General features: G+C 36.4%; 1 protein-coding gene and 1 long non-coding RNA gene across 3 annotated transcripts in view; one reads left to right on the top strand and one right to left on the bottom strand.

The window, feature by feature from the left end:
* The window catches only part of LOC103722142 (CLIP-associated protein-like), a 32,393-nt gene that overhangs the window by 1,713 nt on the left and 7,432 nt on the right, over positions 1 to 23,248 (top strand). Inside the window, exons 3-19 of one of the 2 annotated variants that reach the window (XM_008812586.4) lie at positions 22 to 84; positions 1,476 to 1,544; positions 1,712 to 1,877; positions 3,063 to 3,224; positions 6,070 to 6,167; positions 10,960 to 11,034; positions 11,108 to 11,176; positions 11,274 to 11,359; positions 11,434 to 11,551; positions 14,732 to 14,830; positions 14,912 to 15,272; positions 15,415 to 17,228; positions 17,357 to 17,458; positions 21,689 to 21,793; positions 21,899 to 21,973; positions 22,062 to 22,130; positions 22,241 to 22,309. In XM_008812586.4, the coding sequence (XP_008810808.1) occupies positions 22 to 84; positions 1,476 to 1,544; positions 1,712 to 1,877; positions 3,063 to 3,224; positions 6,070 to 6,167; positions 10,960 to 11,034; positions 11,108 to 11,176; positions 11,274 to 11,359; positions 11,434 to 11,551; positions 14,732 to 14,830; positions 14,912 to 15,272; positions 15,415 to 17,228; positions 17,357 to 17,458; positions 21,689 to 21,793; positions 21,899 to 21,973; positions 22,062 to 22,130; positions 22,241 to 22,309 (3,600 nt within the window). Of the gene's footprint in view, positions 1 to 21; positions 85 to 1,475; positions 1,545 to 1,711; positions 1,878 to 3,062; positions 3,225 to 6,069; positions 6,168 to 10,959; positions 11,035 to 11,107; positions 11,177 to 11,273; positions 11,360 to 11,433; positions 11,552 to 14,731; positions 14,831 to 14,911; positions 15,273 to 15,414; positions 17,229 to 17,356; positions 17,459 to 21,315; positions 21,631 to 21,688; positions 21,794 to 21,898; positions 21,974 to 22,061; positions 22,131 to 22,240; positions 22,310 to 23,248 lie in introns of those variants that run through there. The other variant, XM_039123077.1, reaches the window with a different exon arrangement.
* LOC120109338 lies at positions 6,192 to 10,953 on the bottom strand. The gene is made up of 2 exons (XR_005510273.1): positions 10,024 to 10,953; positions 6,192 to 9,583 (listed from the first exon to the last, which is right to left on the bottom strand). It is a non-coding gene; the product is annotated as an uncharacterized LOC120109338 (long non-coding RNA).

Below are 23,248 nucleotides of genomic sequence, written 5' to 3'. Positions count from 1 at the left end.
TGACTTGTTTTTGCTATACAGGTTTTGCAATTGTTGAATGACCCGAACCATAGTGTCAGGGAAGCTGCGACCTTGTGTATTGAGGTTTGTATGAGTGAACCTACTATCATGCCTTGTTTGGATTCGTCATATACAGCTCTGTGATTTCTGTATATTTGTTCTATCACTTTACCTGTTGTGAAAAAGAATACGGAGAAGTTTGAGGTAATATCAGAGATTGCTCTAAATAGGGTTTCTTGGTGAATGGGGATCTTATAAAGCTGATCTTTATATAGTTGGAACCCTTGATGGTTATGGATATGGAATTCTAACACCTTTTCCATGTTCGTAAACTTCGCCTTTTATTAATATAGGTTACTCCAGCTACATATGCAGCATGCTAGGTAGCTTAGAACTTGCATGATGTGATTGTGGAGAATTAGTATTTAGAAAGCCAAAGGCAAAGTACTAATGAATGCTAGACATGAGATCTGTGGTCTGAATAACAAGAATAGTTGACATTGCTCCAAGCCAGATTTTCCTTGGCTGCATTACGGCTTTCTCTCTGACTCCTTAAATACATTTGGAACATGACCTTGTTCAGTACAGATCCATGATTTCATCAAGATAAATGCAGTAAAAAAAGCTTATTTTACATTAGCTCCTCAACAAAGAGCGCAACCGCTATGCTAGCTCAGCATTCATTGAAGCTAGAGCGAATGAAAGTAAGGAACCTAGTTTTGCCATTGAAGTAAATGTTTTGTCCATTATTACCAAATCTTGATACCCGATGTCTTCAAAACTAGCCAATAGAGGGCTTGTGGACCTCTTGATGCAAGAATAAAACTCTATTACAATTTTGTGTGTTTTATTCTTGTATGTATTTGGCCCGTGCCTTTCATGCATCCAAAAATAATATCATTTTATGAAAATTATAGCTCTAAAACCTTTGTGACTTGATTTTCATTCTATAAGCTGCCAAACTGCTTAATGTGCCAAGGAATGTAAAACCATGTACTATTCATTTTATGTGATACTAAATGGTGTTGTTTTGTGGAATTACAAACTTGTCCTTAATAAGAACTTTTAATCATTGGTATGAGGAATGTAGCGTAGAAATTCTTTTCCAAATTGGCTTCGTGGCTTAAAATTTGTACTATGAATGTAGTCCTCTTTTAGCAAACTTTGTTTTCCCTCGTCATCATTTAGGCATTTTCCAAGTTCAACTGAAGCTTGAGAATCCCTCCCAGGTTATGTGAATTATGAATTATATGATCAGTAAAATTAGATTTGCATTTGCATGTTGGCCTAAAGCAAGGGAAGAAATAAGAGATGTACTGGCTGACATCCTTGTAAGACATATGGTGGACAATCATTTTATATAACGCAATCTTTGGAAATGATGGGCTGTTGTCAGTGCAATAAAACACATAGTATTTCAAAAAAGAATAATGTGAATGTGTTAACTAAACAGCTTGTTGCCTCTTTCACTGTAGGAGCTGTATACAAATGTTGGTCCTCAATTTCGTGAAGAATTGCAGCGTTACCATCTTCCTTCATCCATGGTAATCATCCAATGCTTTAGAATACGTAATCCGGAGGCTTGTCTATAATTTCTTTTACAACTACAACTCATTTAATGGTTAAGCTTTAGGGATTTTTTTTTTCCAATGCATTTGAAGGGTTGACTGCTTCTGAAGTTCTTAGCTTGTATCACTTCTTGATACTGCAGATGAAAGAGATGAATGCCAGGTTAGAAAAATTAGAACCAAAGGTTCATCCATCTGATGGAGTTGGAGCTCATTTTATTTCTACGGAAATGAAATCATTCACTTCTACTCAGAAAAGGAACAGTCCAAAGACCAAGAGCATTCCAAGGGAATCCTTGTTCGCTGGAGGTTGGTCTTCTTTTTACCTTGTTTATTCATATAGTACAAATGTTAAAACTCAAAACCATTTGCTTGTGCTGTTGAAAGATACACTCACTTAAGTAATTGAGTTTGATACTATCTCTGTTATGTTCCACTTTACAAAAGTTAGAAGTTCTAGAATGGAACAATGTCTAGGGTGCTATTGTTAATCATTTAAGTTAAGTTTGGCATTCCTTGTGGAAAATATATAGACAAAGATAATTCAATTTGAAAACACAATCCTTTTGGATTCTTATGTGTACTATTTTTTTTTGGTTTAGTATTTTTAATACATTTTTGTATACAGCACACCCCATTCTGAAGAAGAGAAACAAAAAAATCTTTGCCTACATTCCCAATATTAATTTGTTATTTGATGATATTGTTGTCCTATTTGCAAAGTTTTATTTTGCTTTCTAACAAATGAGCTTTTGCGGTTTTATAGATACAATGTCTATATTTTAGGTTGCATCCAATTTTTCTTTTAAATATATCTAAAACTTTAGCACCATGTATTTAAGGCAACTCCCAAAGTTTTATTAATGTATATTAGAATTGAGACATATGTTTTTTGAGGATGAAATTTGGCAGACAAATAGAAGGTACAAATTGAATCGACTAGGGATTTTTTTTTTTCAGCGGACACGTGTGTCTGTGGGGGTGCAGGCAGGGGTATTGGTGGCAGTAGTTTGAGTTGTTGAAGTTCTTACATAATCTTCTCAATAATTGTTATCGAAGATGATGTTGGGCTTTTATTTGAAAATCTTAGCCCATACAGATATTGATAGCTGTTTTCTATATGTTTTCTATAATAAATTGATTGTACTTTTAGTTGTTTGTTTTCATCTTTTTCTGGCATTTATACGCACCGATGTAGATTGCCAAAGTGGCATTATTCTCAATAGCTGAAAATAAAATTGTCCTTTAGGTTCATTACTTGTTTGATATGTCTCACATGGATTCTTCCAATTAGAATATCATGTTCAAGAGTATACTGTACACTGGTGTTTATTGTGGGCACATACACACACTTTGTAACATCCACGCATTTACGTTATGTTTCGCATTTTATGTGAAGTGATGTTTACTCTTTTTTGAAATATTTTTCTATAATTTTATGCCTTTGGATATTATGCTATCACTTTTACTGATTAGCTTCCTATGAAATTAAAGGAGAAACCGATGTTACTGAAAAGCCAGTGGACCCAATTAAAGTGTACTCTGAAAAGGAATTGATCAGGGAAATCGAGAAGATTACATCTGCTCTAGTACCGGAAAAAGATTGGTCACTTAGAATAGCTGCCATGCAAAGAGTTGAAGGCCTGGTCTTTGGAGGTTTTATCTCATCGAAACATTTTTGTTTATTATATTCAAGCCTCCAAATCATATTGATCATTTTGTTGACTAGTATTTCTTGTTGTATACAGGAGTAGTTGCTAGTATTTTCTAGCCACTCGGAGATGATTTAATTTGTTTTGTTAGATTTATTATTGATGTTCTTTCCCTTGCATAAAAAGCCATTGCAATTAAGATACTTTAGACAAGTTACGGGGAGAGGTTTTGTATTGACAAATTTTCCATTTATAGATGCAATGTTGGATCAATTGATTTAAGATGTAATGCATTATCTTGATTGTTTTTTGAACCAAGTTTTCCACCATGCATTTGGTTGTTGTACTAATTATTTTATGTTATTGTATGTTTGACTGCTTCTTTTCATAATTTAAGTTTGGAACCTCAATGCTTATCAAGAGGCATTTTTTTCCAAAAAAACATTTTTGGAAGTTTTAGTGTCGATTGAGAATAATAATTAAAGCCCAAAATATGTTAAATAAAATAAACTTAGAACAATATTAAAGAAAAGATAAACTACACATCATTTTAGTAAATATTTGTATCGTTGGAATCTCTGGTTGCATTATTAAGGTGGTTTCTTTCTGGGATGATTAATAACTATTCTTTATAGATAAAATATAAAAATTTCGCGCTTGGAACATAATATCTCATTTTTTGTTCAAACAAGGGAAATTTATATGGCATTTGAGCTCTAGGATGGCCAAAAAAATTGTTTTCCCTTCCCATTAGAGTTTAAAATTTCAATATTTCAAATTTAAGAGTCCGCTTCCTGATATTTCAAGAAATTATCATTTAGCACAAATAGTCGATAATGATAAATTTTGCTGTGAAAAATTGGTGTTGCTCATTACGGACAATAATTTGGATATCCTTCAGCCAAAACTTAATTTCTGTTTCAGTTTTGGAGTTTCAACTGAATCTCCAAAACATATAATAATGATTGGGAAGAGTTTGATTGATATGGTAGGACCTATACCATCCATATAGCAATTAGCAAGTGTCTAGTATCTTTGTTTGAAGCTCATTCGAGGTTAAAAAAATAAAAATATTTTTTTCCAACATCCCAAGAGCTCGCTAAGAGGTTATCAATTGGGGTCCCTGGCCTTGTTTTAATACCCAAGACCTCCTTAGCGCAAACCAATGTAGGACTAAACACCTCGATTTAAGCCTTGGCATCCTCACCAAGGAAGAGTCCAATCAAAAACAGAAATTCTATATCCTACTAATGGTCAGCCATAGATGAGCTCGTGCTATTATGTCCCCTAGTCCACATGGACCATAGTCTAGTCAGCCCTTATACTATTTGTAACAATCTATAACCCCATCAAAAAAGGCTAGCCAGTTTATTAACCGAGGTCTTTGGCCTTGTTTGAATAGCCAAGACTTCCATAGCGCCACTGGTGGCATAGGAGCACAGGCCAACACTTTTTTTTTTTTTTTTCCAATTGAAACCTAGTCTGGATATATCATAGAGATTGCTATGTTGTTAGGTATGTTTAAACACTAGGTGTTTAGTGTAACTCCCCCCTTGTGCAGTTGTGCATGTTGCTGTTTATGTGTCATAATCTTGTCAAGATTGTATATTATTTGATTTTACTAGCATATATACTTAAACACTAGATCAAAATTTTACCACATAGATCTTCCCCTTTGCTTCCATGCATATGTAAAGGATGCCTCTTATTTTCCATATTCGATTTTCTAGGGGAGGTGGCCATTTATCAATTCATGATCTCCACTTCCCTGGATCAACTCTGGCAATACTTGGGAAAAGAAATAGCCTTTTGTAGATTTTTGTTTGAACCCATGGTTGCTAAGCATTGTTAATAGCAATTCTCCTGTATGTACAAAAAAAAAATAGCAATTCTCCTGTGATAATTGGGTGTTGGAACTTGGAACTTTTGATGATCTCCTTGCTCTTTCATCTTTTTCTCATTTTCCACATGCATAGAATTTCCTGCTTTTCTTGAATATTGATAGGATTTATCTAATTGCTGTGCTATGTTGAAATAGTTGCAGTTGGGGGTGAAGGCGATGTGCTTGGGTTTTGGGGCTCCCTGTAGGTAGAAATTTCCAGTAAGATAACCTGTTTTGTCAGGGTTATGTTGACATATGTTTGTTGTTTCATCATTTCTATTATATTTAACTCGACTATTCTGTAGTTGGTTTCAGTATACCTGACAAAATTTGAAATTTTGGTTGATTTTGGATTACATTAAGCCAAAACTGACAGGCAGAGCACTTCAATTTAGCCAGAACATAAAATCCTGCTAATAGATCATTGTGATATTTGTGGAACATACCTGACTTCATTTTGGAAAACTTGCAGCCTCGTCATTCCTTTTAAATCATCAGGCATCTGCTTATTCAGTTTCTTTCATTTTATACTTAATTGTGAGCAAGGTGAAGATCAAAATTTTGGGCTATCAGCCTGGAACATTCATGTGCCTTATTTGTCTTAATTGGAGTACATGCAACCTCACATGAATATCTAGACTTTGGATCATTATTTTGTTTCTCCTTGCACCATATGCTAATAGGAAGACTTGAAACTTGGCCAACCTCTGAATGTTTCATTTTTCATCTTTCTATAATATCTATGATTTTGCAATTTAGAAGTTCCCTTGTTTCCTTCTTAGGAATCTGATATTTTTATTTCTGTTGTGAGTATTTTATTTGGTGTCCTTGGTTCATCCTAAATGGACAATGTGTTGTTTTTGTAGTGATTCACTACGCAATAGCTATTCTATTATTTTTTCTTTTAAATTTATAGTTGAATTACTTGTGTGATGTTTTGGTCCAAATCTGATTGGATTTATTTCAGGTGCTGCGGATTATCCATCATTTCCTATGCTCTTAAAGCAGTTAGTTACTCCTCTAAGCGCTCAGCTATCAGATCGACGTTCTAGCATAGTAAAACAGGTATGCTTTCAATTCTAATTTGTCTTGATTGATAGATGTCATGGTGATTGGCGGTGATGGCTATTGATATGCGGCAAAATAGGTTTCCTATAGCTGATTTTGATGTGATATAAAATGCATTTCTCTTTATTTCATTTTAACATAATATCAAGGATCGCCGAACCGGTACCGGTAGGCATACCTGTCGAGCACCGGACCGGTTCCAACCGGTACCAAACCGGTACCATTGGTTCTACCTCCAAAAGCCCAAAAAATTTGGCCTAGTTGGTACGGGCCGGTACCATTTTTTAACGCCAAATCGGACCGGTTCAGTACGGACTGAACCGGCCGGTACGGGCCGGTTCAACATTTCTTAGATAATATATTATATAAGGCACAATGTTCGCAATCTTGGTACCAGTCAGGTATCAGTATGATACGGTACTAGGTCGAACCACACTGACACTTGGTATGCAAAAGTAAACCGGTTCGGTATTGTTTCATTGTGTTTTTACCTTTTTGTTTTTCTATTTTTCTATTTTAGTATTTTTAAGGTTATTTTAGAGACCATATGATTTCTTTGTCGATAATATTGTAATGATTAAATATAGATTTGTAATGATTAAACATAGACAATGCATATTTTTGAGATTGAAATATATATCAAATTGATTTGAATTATGAAATACATACCGATATTTGACCTCTGTGGGGTGTCTATATCACTTATATATATTAGGATCTTATTCATATTTGGGGCCTTGGATATGACTTCGACCTAGATACTATGCCCATTCTTGCATCCAATAGTTTGAGTCTCCTGGACAGCAATCTTGATATTGATCCTTTGATATTGGCTTGCCATTGCACTCCTGTCCGAGGAAAGATCACGACAACGAATCTGATCCATATCTGAGTGAGACTATTGAGGGTAGTAGTTGCTCAAATATGACATTTTTGATGAAGGATATACATTCTAGTAATATCTTAGCTGTGCAGAATCGGATCCGCTGTACGATGAAGATCCAGATTCAAGATCCTACTTTGCTTGCTATATCATCAGTTGCAGTAGTGCCATGTCTTGAACCATGTTGGCCTATCTTCTATATGTTATCATATTCTCATTGGATTTACAATGTGTAGTAGTTGTTTGAGTATGACATCTCAGATAAAGGATATGTATATTGGTCATATCTTGTCTTTGTAGAATCAGATCCAGTGTACGATGAGGATCAAGAGATATTCAGGACTCTACTCTGCTTGCTATATCTTCAGTGGCAGCAGTGCCATGTCTTAAACCACCTCGAGTGGCCTATCTGTTACATGCTATCGTATCCTTGCTAGCTTTACAACATGCACCGTGGTCCACATTCTATGTGGCATGAGTGATGCAACTCGTCAGTGAATTAACTTAGACCAGGTGGTTGTCGTATGCACCTCCCAATAGGTTCCCTACTACTGTTCTAGGTACTAGATGTATCATTGCTTGAATTGTCATTTGTGTCATCACTCATATTGTAAGATGATATAGTACTGTGCATTGGCTAGTTGTGAGCGTAGCATGTGTTGCTTTCCTTATAGCTTTGTATTCACCCCAACCTCCTTTGCTATGATGCTAGCTGATTGAGAAGGATCCTGCCTCATCAAGCTTTACCTGCTGCTAGCCCTCAAGGCAATCAATCATGGGATTTTTATCATCATATACAAACTCATTATGAAGTGGCTCATCATACTAAAGCTCCATGTGGACGCACTCCAATCTGAGCCATAGATTGTCATGCACGTACACTAAGTCATTTAATTTCCTTTGTGCTACATGGTTCCTTTGTTTGTTGTGTATTCGAGAGAAAGTTGATCGGTTGCACTCATGTCCACTAGAGAGGACTGTCTATAGAGGATTCAAATTGCTAACCTTCTTAAGGTTTTTGGATGACAACTCCAAATGGAACCACAATTTAGCTGTAAATACAATCAAATAAATTAGATATTAGACAATATTTGTCAGAAAACATTGGCCACTTAAAGTTGGTGTTTGAAATACTTGGATTTATATCTTTGCTTGCCATGGCTGCCTTCTCACCAAAGTTGTAGGAGCGCTCTCTCAAAAGATTTAGTTTGTGAAATATGCATGACATATGTCATCATATATCTGTTTGAGTTGATAATGTATTGTTTCTAGTTCCCATAAAGATTAACCTACCTCCTTCGGACATCTAGAAGCATTGACCGCATAAGGCTCCATCTTGTAGATGATATTGCATAGAATGATCAATAATTCCGTATCCATTTTTATTCCTAGGCATTGCAACTTTGGATTTAGGTAGTAGACTGCCAATACATATAATTGATTTAATTAGCAATCAAAGGATTGCACAATTATATTTTAGAAGAATCAACAAGCATTGAGGACTGCACTTGGATTACCTATAAATCCAACTCCCTGCCCATCTACTAATCTGACCTCTACTCAATAAGGTTGATATACTAGTTACCATGCTTCAGATTTTCCTGCCTGATCTTGGTCTTAGCGGTCATTGTCATATAATACAAGAAGCATACATGGGGGTATCTCTCGCTATCTACAGCCTCGAGCATGTGTTACAAAGGTGTGATTGTCTTAACTACTATCTTGGTCGTTTCCAAAATTGCTGGTTTGTCAGTAACATCTCCACATGACTCCCTTTCATGCCACAACAAGGATGTCTGCTCTCTTGCCGCACTGCATTTTTTCTTGCCCTTCCTAAGTCATGAAATTGCTTCTTCATCAATTGTTGGATCTCTTTTGAACATTGCTTATATTTGACCCTTACTAAACCCATTGTTGTGAGAATCTCGTGCACTAGGATGCCCTTTTTTATTTTAACATGCGCTTAGGTTTGTGTAGTCATAATCATGACTAAATTTAACAAATTATTATCAAAAAAGGATAGCAAGTAACATGCATACCCCCAAACATACTACCTTTTTTATATTTTTTTTAATATTGTTTTATTAATGATTATTTTTAAACTAAAAATATATTTTTAATGCATAGGTCATCTTAGATCTATAGCATATTATGAAATCATTCAAACAACAAAATTTTGACATTATCTTCCTTGATTTTATCAATTTTTGGCCTATTTTAGGCATTAAAAAAAAGAGAGAAGAATGAAGAGGAGAATCCATTTCTTCCCTTATCTTTTCACAAAATCTACCCTTCCTTTAATAACTTTCAAGGAAAAGTGAGGAGAATGACATCTTGCTGCCTTTTGTATTTTAGTCATGGGATGGCTTGAACTGATTCGAACTAAGTCTTACTGAGTGGAACCAGGAAGTTCCGCTCGATTCGGAGCTCTTCAAGCTAGTTCGCACAGAGTCCCGAAATGTTTAGCCAAACTGACCCGGTTTGGTCCAGTATGTCGCAGATCGGGCAGTTTGGGTTGGTTTGGCAGGCCCTGGTGATAGGCCTGTTAATGAGCCGAGCTGCTCGGGCTCGGCTCGGGCTCGGCTCGAGCTCGGCTCGTTAGTCAAACGAGCTCGAGCCCGAGCCTAAAATGAGGCTCGTTTAAATTCGAGCTCGAGCCCGAGTAGCTCACGAGCCCAAACGAGCTCGAGCCACAACAGTGAGACCAAGAAAATGGGCCTCATTTTAATGATGTAAGAGCCTCATTTGTGGTATTTAATGTAGATTTTTGTTATGGGGCTCGAGCTCGAGCTCGAAACGAGCTTTACGAGCCCAAGCCCGAGCTTTTCTTTTACCAAACAAGCCCGAGCTCGAGCTCAATACAGAGCTCGGTACCGAGCCCGAGCCCGAGCCCGAGCCCGAGTTCTGTGAAACGAGCCGAGCCCGAGCCTTCCCAAGCTCGGGCTCGGCTCGGCTCGTTGACAGGCCTACCTGGTGAGGCATATGCCAATGAAGGGATGAACTAGCTTTACCCAAATGGTACTAGGATATTGGTTATCTAAGATAATGGCCATTTCTATTGAAACTTTTGAATGGGAAGTCTTTTGTGCATTCTCTTATAGTTTAATTTTTGTGATAAATGTAGGCTGTGCTGGATGCAATGATTGTTGATACTTTATGTTTATGATAATGACATTTCTTAAGATCATTTTAGGGCATTTAAGTTGGCTCTCTTATTGATTTGCCATTTACTGAAGTGTATGATATGTTGAACTCGCTCTGTTTTGTGAGTTGTCTTATGTCAGTGTGGTTGAAGACGTGTTCTAGATCAAGTTATGTTCCTATATCATGAAATCCAGTCATATATAGGTACCTGAGGGCTTTAAGACTACCAATTTAAACTATATACATGTATTCAATTATCAAAATTTGAAGATATTCTCTTTCACGGTCTGCATGAATTTCATACATTGTATCCATTGGATAACTTTTTTTCTTTAAAATTTCAGAGGAAACCTTGCCCATCTGAATTAAAGTCAGTTCGCTGTGAGTTTACTGGCTTGATTATTGTATTCTAAAACCATATCCGTCACCCTTTATATATTTTTATCATTCCTCTAGATGGAATTTCAGATTATCTCAAATCAATTTGTGATTTTATGAACATTTTGATGATGAATATGGGTGTCATGTTACATTCTACCGGAGTTTGTTTCAGGATCTTTATCCCTAATGACAATTATAAACTAAATTGTTATTTATATCTTCTGGTTGTCATATGCTTCTTATTTTTAAAAAACAAATTGTGTGTCTATCTCCTAGTTCATTACCCTATTTATTTAAGTGTTTTCTGACATTCTGCTGCATTAAGAAGGTAACATGGAAATTCTGTAGTTGCTATTTGTTAAATGTGGTTCCTATCTTTAGGCCTGCCATCTGCTATGCTTATTATCAAAGGAACTTTTGGGAGACTTTGAGGCTTGCGCTGAGATGTTCATTCCGGTAAATTGCTATCATCTCTCAGAGGATGATCTTAATGTCCTGAAGAAATACTAACTTTTGAGTTAATTTACAGGTCCTTTTTAAGCTTGTGGTGATAACTGTTCTTGTGATTGCTGAATCTGCAGACAACTGTATAAAAACTGTATGGGATGATAGAACACTTGCTTACCTTAGAATGAGGCATTCATTAATTATGAGATGTGTTTTCTGTGTCTTTTACTAATATGTGACTTTTCCAGATGTTGCGTAACTGCAAAGTTGCTCGGGTGCTTCCTCGGATAGCTGATACTGCAAAGAACGACCGGAGCGCAGTTCTTCGTGCTAGGTAGGACTATTTCACATCTAACAGTCAATGTTTTGCTCTAACCATTATTCAATTATTCATATTCACTGTTTCAGGTGTTGTGAATATGCACTTCTGATACTAGAGTATTGGGCTGATGCTCCGGAAATACAACGTTCAGCTGATCTTTATGAAGATGTTATAAAGTGCTGTGTGGCAGATGCAATGAGTGAGGTGTGTGGCATCGTAATTGATCTTTTGCTAAAATTTGCTTAAAGAAAATCATGAACAGAGATGTACATAAGGTGTTAATGTTCTCCTGAAATCACACCAATACATGTCTAACAGTGCAAAAAGGAGTAGGTTATTATTCTCTTCATAACGTTAAATGAATGAAGAAAAGAAATTATTTAATTAATTTTATCCAATCGAAAAGATAATCTTTTTTGCCTGTTGTATCATCCATTATTAAAACTGATAAATGTATGGAGAATTAGATGATTGGAATAGGTTACCATTTGTCTGGTGCATGGTCTGCCGTACCGATCGGTACGGGTCGGTACGGGCCGGTACGTACCGGTACTGGAAGGAACCGGTTCGGTACAGTTATATTTTTCGGTTCCGACTATTCGCAACTTGTACCGGTCGGTATCGCCCCGTACCGATCGATACCGGCCTGTATCGACCCGAACCGAACCGGTACTGGCCCATACCGACCGGCTTGTACCGATCTCAAAATTTTTTTGGCTTTTGGCCTGAACCAGCCGAACCGGTACGGTACCGGTTCGGTTCGGTATAGTACCGGTACCGTACCGGTACCGGTATCCACCGGTACGTCGGTACGGTCGGTACAGCGAACCTTGGTCTGGTGTCTGCTTGCTGTAATGAGTATTATTTTAATCTTTTCTCTTTTGGGTAAGGATATGTGCTTTCATTTAAAGATTACCTTTGTATGTTGTTCATTTACTGAAAAGCACCAGCACCCTACAGCTAGAAATTGTTGAGTGTATGTCACCTGGCTACAGGTCCACAGGAAGATTTTTTTGAAGATTAAAAGGTTCCACATATGGACATATAGCCAACCCAACAATCATACCCAAGAAAACATAGCACAGCCTTTATATACGCATGCTTTTCTCATCTCTCTTTTTTTTCATTCATATGATACAATTCCCTTTTTTATATCTTGTTTTTAATTGTACATTTTTTTTTGGCCTTCCAGGGAGGCAATTAGTTGGAATATTGAGTGAACTTGCTGAACATATGTTTATTGGTTAAAAAATGCTGTGCATAGGAGTTAATTTGGTGATTGTTGAGCCAAAAGAAAGCATTCTTGAATCTTAAAGGCATGTATAGTCATGTGAAGGCCCATTAACAAAGTGATTTAGACTACACTGTATTGGCAAGGGTATAGTTTAAATGGACCTTTACTTGGCTTCAATCTTTAGACCCTATTTCCTTGTTTAGTTTCAAACATGATTCTTGGTGTCCACATAAAGATCCTATCATGCATGTTACTTATGGATGGCGTAGTGTTAGTTCAGAAGTCGGGAATGAGTTTGGAAGACTACTGAGCTCAAGTTTCAGTTTGAACAGCTTCAGCTCCCATTTTGAAATAAATTCAAATATAATAAAATAAAAAAAGAGAATGTAGGGAAAACAGGAAAGTAAAATAGGTCTGACTTAATTTTAGAGCATTTTGTATGTTCTGGGACTCAGTTTATGGTTTCAATGGTTTCATGTTGAAGTAAATAAAAAAGTTTAATTTTTAAAATAGAATTATATCTCTTTCTTGTTTGATGAAAATCTAAAACAAGGATTTATGTATTGCTGCATACTGCTTAGTACCGGCCATACCCTACTGGTAAGCTACCAGTACCACTGCACCCTTGATACTAGTCCCATCGGATGCATGGTACATCACCTTATTTTTGCTTTGTTGACACCAAGAAGAGTACCACCTATCAGTACAGCATGGTACTGTACCGGTAGGGTCCCAGCATAGGTATTGGTACTTCAACCCTCTATCAGAAAAATAGCAATTTACATTTTTATGAGATTTGAGCTCTGGGATAATCAAACATATGACAAAAAATTAACTTTTTTCTTTAAGTTTTATGGAACCTGGCATCTTGATTCTTCCGAATTTGTTCAAAACACGCGCTACTAAAAAAATCTAAATTTAATGCATAAAAAAAATGCTTCACAAAGTTTAAAGAAATGAGAACAATATATCTGGCTTAATGAGTCATTTTTGGCCAAAGCTATGAAATAGGGTTTTGTTCTTGGGTATAAGCTTTCAGATTTTGTTTTGGAGTTCCTGCTGAAAATTATAACCATTGTTGATAATAGTGGTGACTGGTAAGTGATAAAATGGTGTATGAAAGGAAATAATGGTAGAGTTGTCACACTTGTAGATCACTACAACTTTGTTGGAATATAAGAATATTTTGAATGCATCTTAGTAGGATGAGAAATGAAAACCAGGCTCCCATTAGAGCAAATAGGTACATATGTTTATTTGCTTATCTCATGATTATCATATGAAGAATAGCGCAAAAACATGTTTCTCACAGTATGGTAACTGGTAAGTATATGAATTATTACCTCATGCATTTTAGAATTTAAGGCATGGTATGTCATACCGGCCTAAACCGAGCGGTACAGGGCATACCGTTCTGTACCGGTACCCGGCATACCATTCCATTCCGGTAGTCGGTACGGATTGCGTACCAACACTCAGTACATCAAAAAAATTTCGTACCACATCGTACCGACAATATGCTAGTGTGGCACCAGTATGGACTCCGGTATCGAGACGGCGAATCTTGGTTTAAGAAAATTATCAGCAAATTGTAATAAGGTTGATATTAATGTTTGAAAAATGTCGAGGAAAAATTGGAGAATAAAAAGTAGAATATGAATATCTCGATTTAAGGAAACTTGAGAGGGTCAAGGACTAATTAGTTATTTAAACAGAAAATTACCAGAGATGAAAAGTCTTGTTTAATTTAATCAGCGCCTCAGTGGAGATATTTTTGGTATCTGGATATATCATTTGTTTCATTGATAATGTATCTATCATGCCCCCTAAAGTCTTTCCTGTACTCCTAGAGATTCTATATGTGAAAATGTTTGGGATAGGTTAGCAAAATTCAAGTAATTGTTATCACAGAACGGTATCTAAGTTGAGATAGATGCATGCATCGATCTTTATCTGTTGAGCATTGGTTTTCAGCATAAATATCAATGGGAACATCCCATGTGCCTATTGATATTATTGAAGTCAAAAATTTAACATTAACAGGTCGTTAGGCTTTCCATGGTGGACTATTTGATGTAGTCAAATTTTGATACGTATGAATTTGTTCGATCATTCTTAAAAGTGATAAATGTCTTCTTGAAACTGCGTAGGTGCGTTCAACTGCACGAAGTTGCTACCGCATGTTCACAAAAACCTGGCCAGAGCGCTCGCGTCGCCTTTTTTCATCCTTCGATCCTGTCATTCAAAGGGTAAACCATATTTTTAGGTATAAGAAATTCCTTTTTTTCCTTCTGAACTTTGTTTATTATTATGATGTATCTTTTTTGCAGATAATAAATGATGAAGATGGAGGTATGCACAAAAGATATGCTTCTCCTTCACTTCGTGAGAGAGGCACACAGCTATCACGTGCTCCTATTCATGCTAGTACTCCAAGTGCACCTGGATATGGTACTTCTGCTATTGTTGCAATGGACAGAAGTGCAAGCATTGCTTCAGGAACATCTTTTCCTTCAGGCAGCCTACTTTTATCACAGTCAAAACCACTCGGAAAAGGTTCTGAGAGGAGACTTGAAAGCATGCTTCATGCAAGCAAACAAAAGGTTTCGGCCATTGAAAGTTTGTTGAGAGGTGTAAATATATCTGAGAAACATAATTCCTCAATTTCACACTCAACCAGCTTGGATCTAGGTATCCGTTTGGTGGTTGATTTGCTGTTTAAAAATGAATTGATTATTTGTTGAAGTTTTGTGCTCATTATGTCACTGTACTAACTGCTGAGGATGTCCAAAAGAGCTAAAGTTTTTCTTTTACCTTTTTTCTCCTAGTGCAGGAGTTGACGCTCCATCAGCTCGTGATCCACCATTTCCTCTGGCTGTTCCTGCTTCAAGTAATCTCGCTGTACAGAATCCAGTATTGGTTGATTCAACTACAGCTAACACTTTGAGAGGTGGTATAAGGAATGGTGGTTCAAATTTGACCGTTCTCACAAACCCTCAGGTTCAAGCTTCAAGGGACCTTTCCAAATTTTCTTATGCCACTCATCTGTCATCTGATTCCTTATCAGCCCTGTCATTGCCTTACATGAAAAGATCATCTGAAAGGCTCCAAGAGGGAAGTGCTCTTGAAGATAATGCTGATGTCAGGCTATCTAGGCGATCACCTAACATGCATATAGACAGACAGTATCATGAGGCACCTTACAGGGATTCTGGATATAGGGATTTACAAAGTAATTATGTTCCTAATTTTCAGAGGCCTCTTTTGAGAAAGCAGGTGACAGGAAGAGCTTCTGCAAGTGGTAGAAACAGTTTTGATGATGGCCAGATCTCCATGAGCGAAATGTCTAGTTATATGGATGGTCCAACATCTCTAAATGATGCACTCACTGAGGGTCTGAGTCCTGGCTCAGATTGGGTAGCTAGGGTTTCTGCTTTTAGTTATCTCCGAACTCTGTTGCAGCAAGGGCCAAAAGGTATTCAAGAAGTTACACAGAGTTTTGAGAAGGTCATGAAATTGTTTTTCCGACACTTGGATGATCCTCACCACAAAGTTGCACAGGCAGCTCTTTCCACACTCGCAGAGATTATTCCAGCATGCAGAAAACATTTTGAGAGTTATCTTGAGAGAATCTTACCACATGTCTTTTCTCGATTAATCGACCAAAAAGAGTTGGTTAGGCAACCAAGTTCAACAACCTTGGAAATTGTTGGTAGTACATACAGTATTGATTCACTGCTTCCTGCCCTTCTCCGGTCCCTGGATGAACAAAGGTCTCCAAAGGCAAAATTGGCTGTCATTCAATTTGCAAATAACTCCTTCAACAAATATGCATTGAATTCTGATGGTTGTACTAATAGTGGCTTTCTTAAGCTATGGCTTGCTAAATTAGTGCCTTTAGTAAATGACAAAAACACAAAACTGAAAGAAGCTTCTATATCTGGGATCATATCGATTTATTCCCATTTTGATTCAACTGCAGTGTTGAATTTTATTCTCAGTTTATCAGTTGAAGACCAGAACTCTTTGAGGCGGGCACTTAAGCAGTATACACCTCGTATAGAAGTTGATCTAGTGAACTTCTTGCAGAATAAGAAAGAACGTCAACGTTCCAAATCCTTTTATGATCAGTCAGATAATATTGGAACATCTTCTGAGGAAGGCTATGTTATGACATTGAAGAAAGGCCCCCATTTTGGTAGGTATTCAGCAGGTTCAGTTGATAGTGAAGGAGGGCGAAAGTGGAATTCTGTGCAAGAATCAACCCAACCTGATGCTTCCATCGTGCAGACAGCTTTTGATGAAACTCAGCAACATTCTTATCAAACTGTTGAAGTTAGCTCCGACACGGAGGTTCTTGGTCCCAAAATCAGCGAATTAAAGCTTAATACTAACTCTACATTAGAAAGTGCTGGGTCAAGGACAATTCACCTAGAAACAGATCGTAGCCTGGATCGTGAGAATTCCGTAACAACTCCATGTTTAGATATCAATAGATTGGTCAGTTTCGATGGGCACAAGGCAGCTGGTTTGACTCATGGTGGTGAAATCATTCAAAATATCGAAATCATGGATGAGAAGCTTAATTCTGTTAAGAACAGCCCTCAAACAGATAATGGACCTAGTATTCCCCAGCTTCTTCATCAAGTGAGTATTTAGGTTAATCTTATTTTTAGGAAAATGTCATTTTGCTGATGATAAACATCAGTTGAATATGATGTTCTGTAAGCTAGTTAATGTGAATATGTCTAATAATATGTAACTTTTCTTTGTAGATATGCCATGGCAATAATGCTAATTCAAGTGTCAACAAACGTGAGGCATTGCAACAGTTAATTGAAGCTTCAGTGGTTAATGATAGTTCTATCTGGATGAAGGTACATTTTTCCCCTTCATGTATAACTGATTATGTTCCATGACAAAAGCCATCTGAGTCTTATTAAAATTTTTATATGAATGTAGGCATAAATCATAGATAAAAATTGGCAGAGTTTCTGAATTATTTCAGTGCTTGAAGATTCTTAATTATGTGTAAATTGAAGTTTCTGAGTTCAATATTAAGTCTCTACTAATATAGAACGGGAAAGCCTAGTGAGGCTAGATGTTGGGGGACTTTTAATCTCCAGTGCTCATGGGTTTTGGCATATAAGGCAATACCAAGTTTCAGTTCTATGGAAGCATGGTTTTAAATCCTTGAGGGATGTCTCGCAAGATGCTGGGATGGGGTACTGTCCCAACTGCCATCGTCCCAATGTCCTGATCGGTGCATCTTGAGACATCCCCTGTCTAGGTGTTGGGATGGGGCGGGATGGCAGCAAATCCCGTTCCACAGAAAAATCGGAATGATCCCATCCCACTGGATCCAAAACTTTTATGCAGGAGTTGTTTATAAACTTTGAAAGTTAGTCTAAGCTAACGGTAACAGAATACTGGATTCACGCAAATCCCAAACTCATATTTGTTTAACAAAAGCATTATAATCTCTCAAAAATTTGTATCATTTAATAAAATAACTTTCTGTTTTTTTAAGTTAATGTAAAAAAGCAATAAAGAACTTAACGACTTTGTTTGAGAAACTTCTATCAGTGGTCATCCATTAAGATTATGATCATTGAATTCTGTCTTGTGTTGTTTTGTCTTTTAAAATAATGTTGGTGGCATCTATAAACAATGTTGCTACAACCAAACGCCATCTAAAAGTGCTAAAGAGGTTAGCTGGACTTGGTCAAGCCCTGATCATATATGTGGTTGATGATTTGATGAATTTGATAAGTAACTGGGTGCACGTGGAGAGAGAAGGAACCATTATGTGAGCCCTACATGCAACAATATCTTGATCAATTGTTGTTCTTGTTGCCTATTTGCATTATGCACAAAGAATTGATACAAAGTGCATTTGTTGATCAAAAGTCGCCTATGTCACTCATATCTAAATCTAGTTATGATTAATTACGACTCCATTATCATTCAGCAAGCAGCATGACAATAATGACACCCTTAGATGTGAACGGACTGTTTTTTGTGGCTTAGACAAAAGATCACATATTCCAATTCACGGAGGTGCGAACAATAAAGCTCAAATCTTTATCTTTTACCAATCTTCAATTGGAGTTTGTAGCTGATTTTGTCTGCTGTCATCATGTTGATTATACAGAATAATTCTCCTATTATTTGGGTTGACTTTTATTAATTCAACTGAAATTTAAACATTTGCCAGAAATAGAAAAGTTGTGGCCAATACTGTTCACAGTTAACACTTATTTTAGTGCTTTAGTTAGTTTTAGCTGTAAATATCTCCACTTATGTGGTACTTCATTATACGATTCATATAAGATTCATGTTCATACAAGATTCATATTCTGCTGGTGATAATTTTTCGCTGTCTTTAATCACTGTTGTAAGACATCTTGTAAGAGTAGTTTAAATAATTGAGGTTTAATTCCTAAGTGAATCAGCTTCATATTGAGATACAGAGCTCATCTGCAGAAAATCTTTTCTAGGCATTTATGTGTACAACTTCCATCGCCTTGCTATCTCATTTTCCTTGCATATAAGTTGATTTTTGTTGCATATTGGATGTTTAATTTTATCTAGTGAGCCTGTATAAATATGTGAAGTATTTCTTCTATATTTGTTTTGTTCTGCAGCAACCTTTGGTAAGTAAGTAAGTTGTAGTCCTAAAGAAACTCCTTCCAGGGTCATCATTGACCATAAATACATTAGGGTAGATGGTATTGCCTATGATCTTAGTTATTACTTCAACAATGATTTTGGAACCTAAGCAAGAATTAAATTTCTCTGTGGAAAGACATCATCAGGATATGCCTTTTGGAATGTGTTGTTCGAATGCTTCATTCATGGTTTAGTGAGGTATCGCCAGTAAGATTATGTGTGGTGAAACTGGCCTAGATGCTGGGTGGTTCTGAGGACTTTAAAGTAGAACTTACCACAAGAAAATTCTGTTATGATCCTGATAATCTCCTATCGTACCTATTGATTATCAGAGTGCATCCGAATATTGAGGACAAAGCACTTGGAGGCGGAGTGATTGGAAAATATTTTCCATGAAATTCATTTATTAGTTTGTGGTTATTTGAGGAGTTTGGACTTTGGAGTTTCTTTATTGATTATATGCCAGTTGTTATTTCCATCAGAAATTAATAGTTTTTTGTGGTCTAGATTCAAAGCTTTCAAACTACTATGGCTGCGAGGGATTATACTGCTAGTAGATTCAGTTTCCTAGGAGTTAATTGGAGCTCATTGTCATTTGGAAAAGCATTATCTAGTTGGAAGTGTTGTGTCGAGAGGTATCCTCAAGAAACCTCAAGTTTCAAGTAGTAATAATGTAATATAGAGTATTTTCAAGAAGTCATCTTTTCTAAAGCATCTTGCTGGGTCAATTGGGTTTGAAAGGAGTAAAAGTCCTTCAACACGCATAGAACAAGGAAAGCAGTGGTTGAAAGTTGGGTTTGCAAATTGACGGTATTTTACTTTGATTAACAGCAGTTATTTGAGTTTTGACATTCAAGGGACTTAAAATTTTCTACTCTTTTTTTCTCTTTTCCCTTTTTTTCATTTGGGGTAGGGGGCATTCATTGGAGAAACACAAAGACATCTCCTGTTCTTCAGGTGTTTTTCATTCATATGCTTGTGGACTATAAGTTAGGTTCCTCTTAAGAATTTTTGTTAGTTCCTTTTAGTCTTATTATAGTGTCAGGCATTAGTTGATTGGATTATTGTGTTCAATGCAAAATTTATCGGAAGGAGTGTTAGCTCTCTGACACAATCTCCTGAAAGTAGGAGGAGCAAGGTGGCACCCTGTAATCTTTGCACTCTCCTTTTCTCTCTCTTTCCATTTTAGGGGCAAACCATCAATAGCATTTCCATTTAAGAGTACATTCTGTTTATATGTCATGCTGAATGCTCAAAAGAGGATTGAGATGTGGTATCATGTATTTTTTTGGAAAGATCAGAATTTTGTTGGATGAATGCTCACATCCATCCCTTTGATCTTCTCCCTCCTTTTTGAACATTTATTGTATGAGGGTGACCTGGGGTTATTTATTAATGGGTTTAGATTAGGCTTGGTAAGTTGAAGATTGAGAGAACGTAGAGGATTTGGACAAAAATTTGGAGTTAGGGTAAGTGGCATACAAGCAAGGAGGTGGGAGAACTCCAAGCTCTGATCAGACTGGCTTCCTTTTCAAGGGCCAAGCCTAGGTGTGAGCATCATCTTGTATGGGGCCTCTGCCTTTGACTGGAATTGATTATCTGGGCTAGCTTGGGGAACCCAAGCTGAGGCTCGCTGAGTATGTAGCAACCCCGAATGGCTTGCTGTGCTTTGTTAATTAGGGTAAGGAACCGTTGAGAATATCAATTTAAGATTGGAACTATAAAGAATGCATGGTGTATTGTAATAAAGTAGTTACTCATGTCAGAACCAAGTGCCTGAGTTTGTCAAATGGTTTATAAGGTGCTGAAGAATAAATTGAGTTATTGTTATAATGTATAGTTTAGATTAAAGGAGACCCGAACAAAGCAAGGTACAAATTTTTAAAAGAAGATATTACTGTGTCATAGAACATGCTAAAAGTTTGCGAAAAAGAATTTGAAGAAATTTGTTTTCACTCCAATTACCCTTTAATTGTAAAGAATGAGTGACATAGATTTCTTAATTTTAGCTCAGTTTATGGGATATGGTTTGCTGGTTAATACAATGTTTTTATTGGATCAGGGCTGTCAAATAGTTAGGAGATCCGAGATGATAGACCTCGCCAATAAGCCATGCATTGCTTATCCAGCTTAATATATAATCACATGGTCATCCTTCAACACTATCGCATTATGTATCAAATTTGTACTATGCTGGGTAAATTAACCTTTAACATTTCCCGAGACATCCATGGTGAATGTTTTATATGAATAATCATGCATATCTTGTTGGTAAATGGTATCTTTATTACAAAATTACATGATGGCATATCATGGTTGGATAGTTTTTCTGGTTTCGATATTTGTCATATATATGTTTTGCTAGAAGGCTCAAAGCCTCAAACAATTGGATGTTAGATGTTTGCACACTCTAATTTCAGTTATTGTGTCTGCAGTACTTCAATCAAATTTTGACAGCTGTGCTTGAGGTTTTGGATGATACAGATTCATCCACAAGGGAACTTGCTCTTTCTTTGATAGTTGAAATGCTAAAAAATCAGGTTTTGAACGCCTAGCTAATATTTCTTATTGCAATTATGCGAGCAAAGCAGTTTAACTATTGACATTGTTCCCTCTTGCTTGCTGATATGTTCTATTGCTTTCAGAAAGAGGCGATGGAAGACTCTGTTGAAATTGTTATTGAAAAATTGCTTCATGTGACCAAAGACATGGTTGCAAAGGTATTGTACTTCTTTCTTTTCTGCTCTAGCTGGCCTTGCCATTATACTTTTGTTGTATATTAGTTCATTTGTTCTGTTGATCTCACAGATTTCAAATGAAGCACAACAATGTTTGAATATTGTGTTAGCTCAGTATGATCCATTTAGATGTCTTTCAGTAAGTGAATCTCACTGTAATTGTTTATTAAAATTGAATTAATCTTGTCCAAACTTCAAACCAGACATTTTCATCATGTGCTTTTCTTTTCTTCTTTGCAAACTCTGCAGGTTGTTGTACCTTTGTTGGTCAGTGATGATGAAAAGACCCTTGTTATTTGCATTAACTGTTTAACCAAGGTGAGTTATAATAATCTAGCATCATAAATCATCCTAAATAGCTGTCTTGATTGTTCTCTAACATGTATGTTACTAAGCCTCAAGAAATTTATAATGTAGACTATTGCGGTGTAAATTTATTTGCATATGAACTGCAAAATTAGCCCAAACTTCATCATAAAAAACTATAAGAAGTCGTATAGCTCTGTTTACCATAAACATGTTCATGTTGTACCCCATCTTCCCACTATCAAATGTTACCATAAATATCATTATCCCTTTAACTACCATAGTTATCTTAGAAATGGTACAGTTGTAATTGTCATTGCAATCCTTGCTTCATTTTTCCCACATCCAATCAATCAACATTTAAGTGGAATAACATGTTGATAGTGGGAATGAATACAATTTCTGTTTGTTGAGGACAAAATTCGAGCTAGGAAGGTGGTTTTTTTTCGAAGGTTTGAAAGTTCTGATCTCACAGCTCGACCTTATTCTTGTGAGCAAAGGAGAAATTTAGGTTCTTTGGTTAAGTGTTATGATGGTTTAGAGCTTTTGCTTGGCTTTCCTCTTTGAGAGGATAGCAAGTTGAGGTTCAGAGGTCCCAATAAGAGAACATAGATCTTATATCTGTTAAGAAAGAACAAAAGAAGAGGAAATAAATGCAGACAAGTAGATTTTGGATAAAAAGAGAGATGACAGGGTATCCTTTTAAGATAGTCAAAGTTTTGTTTGCATTTGCGTTATTGATTTTTTTAACCCAATCACATCAATTTCTTATAAAAGCATCGTGCTATGTGACTGAAGCCTGCATAAGGTAAAGTCGTATACAGTTTCTGTTCTAAATCAGACTTAAAATTAAACTTGCTCCTTGTAATTAAAAATAGCAACAACGATGGTAACAACTGGTGCACTAATTTCTGAATAGAGGCTATAAGTGTCATTTGTAAAGTTAACATT

This window comes from Phoenix dactylifera, chromosome 2, assembly GCF_009389715.1.
Source record: "Phoenix dactylifera cultivar Barhee BC4 chromosome 2, palm_55x_up_171113_PBpolish2nd_filt_p, whole genome shotgun sequence".
NCBI lineage: Eukaryota > Viridiplantae > Streptophyta > Magnoliopsida > Arecales > Arecaceae > Phoenix > Phoenix dactylifera.
This window is presented reverse-complemented; position numbering and strand designations above follow the sequence as displayed.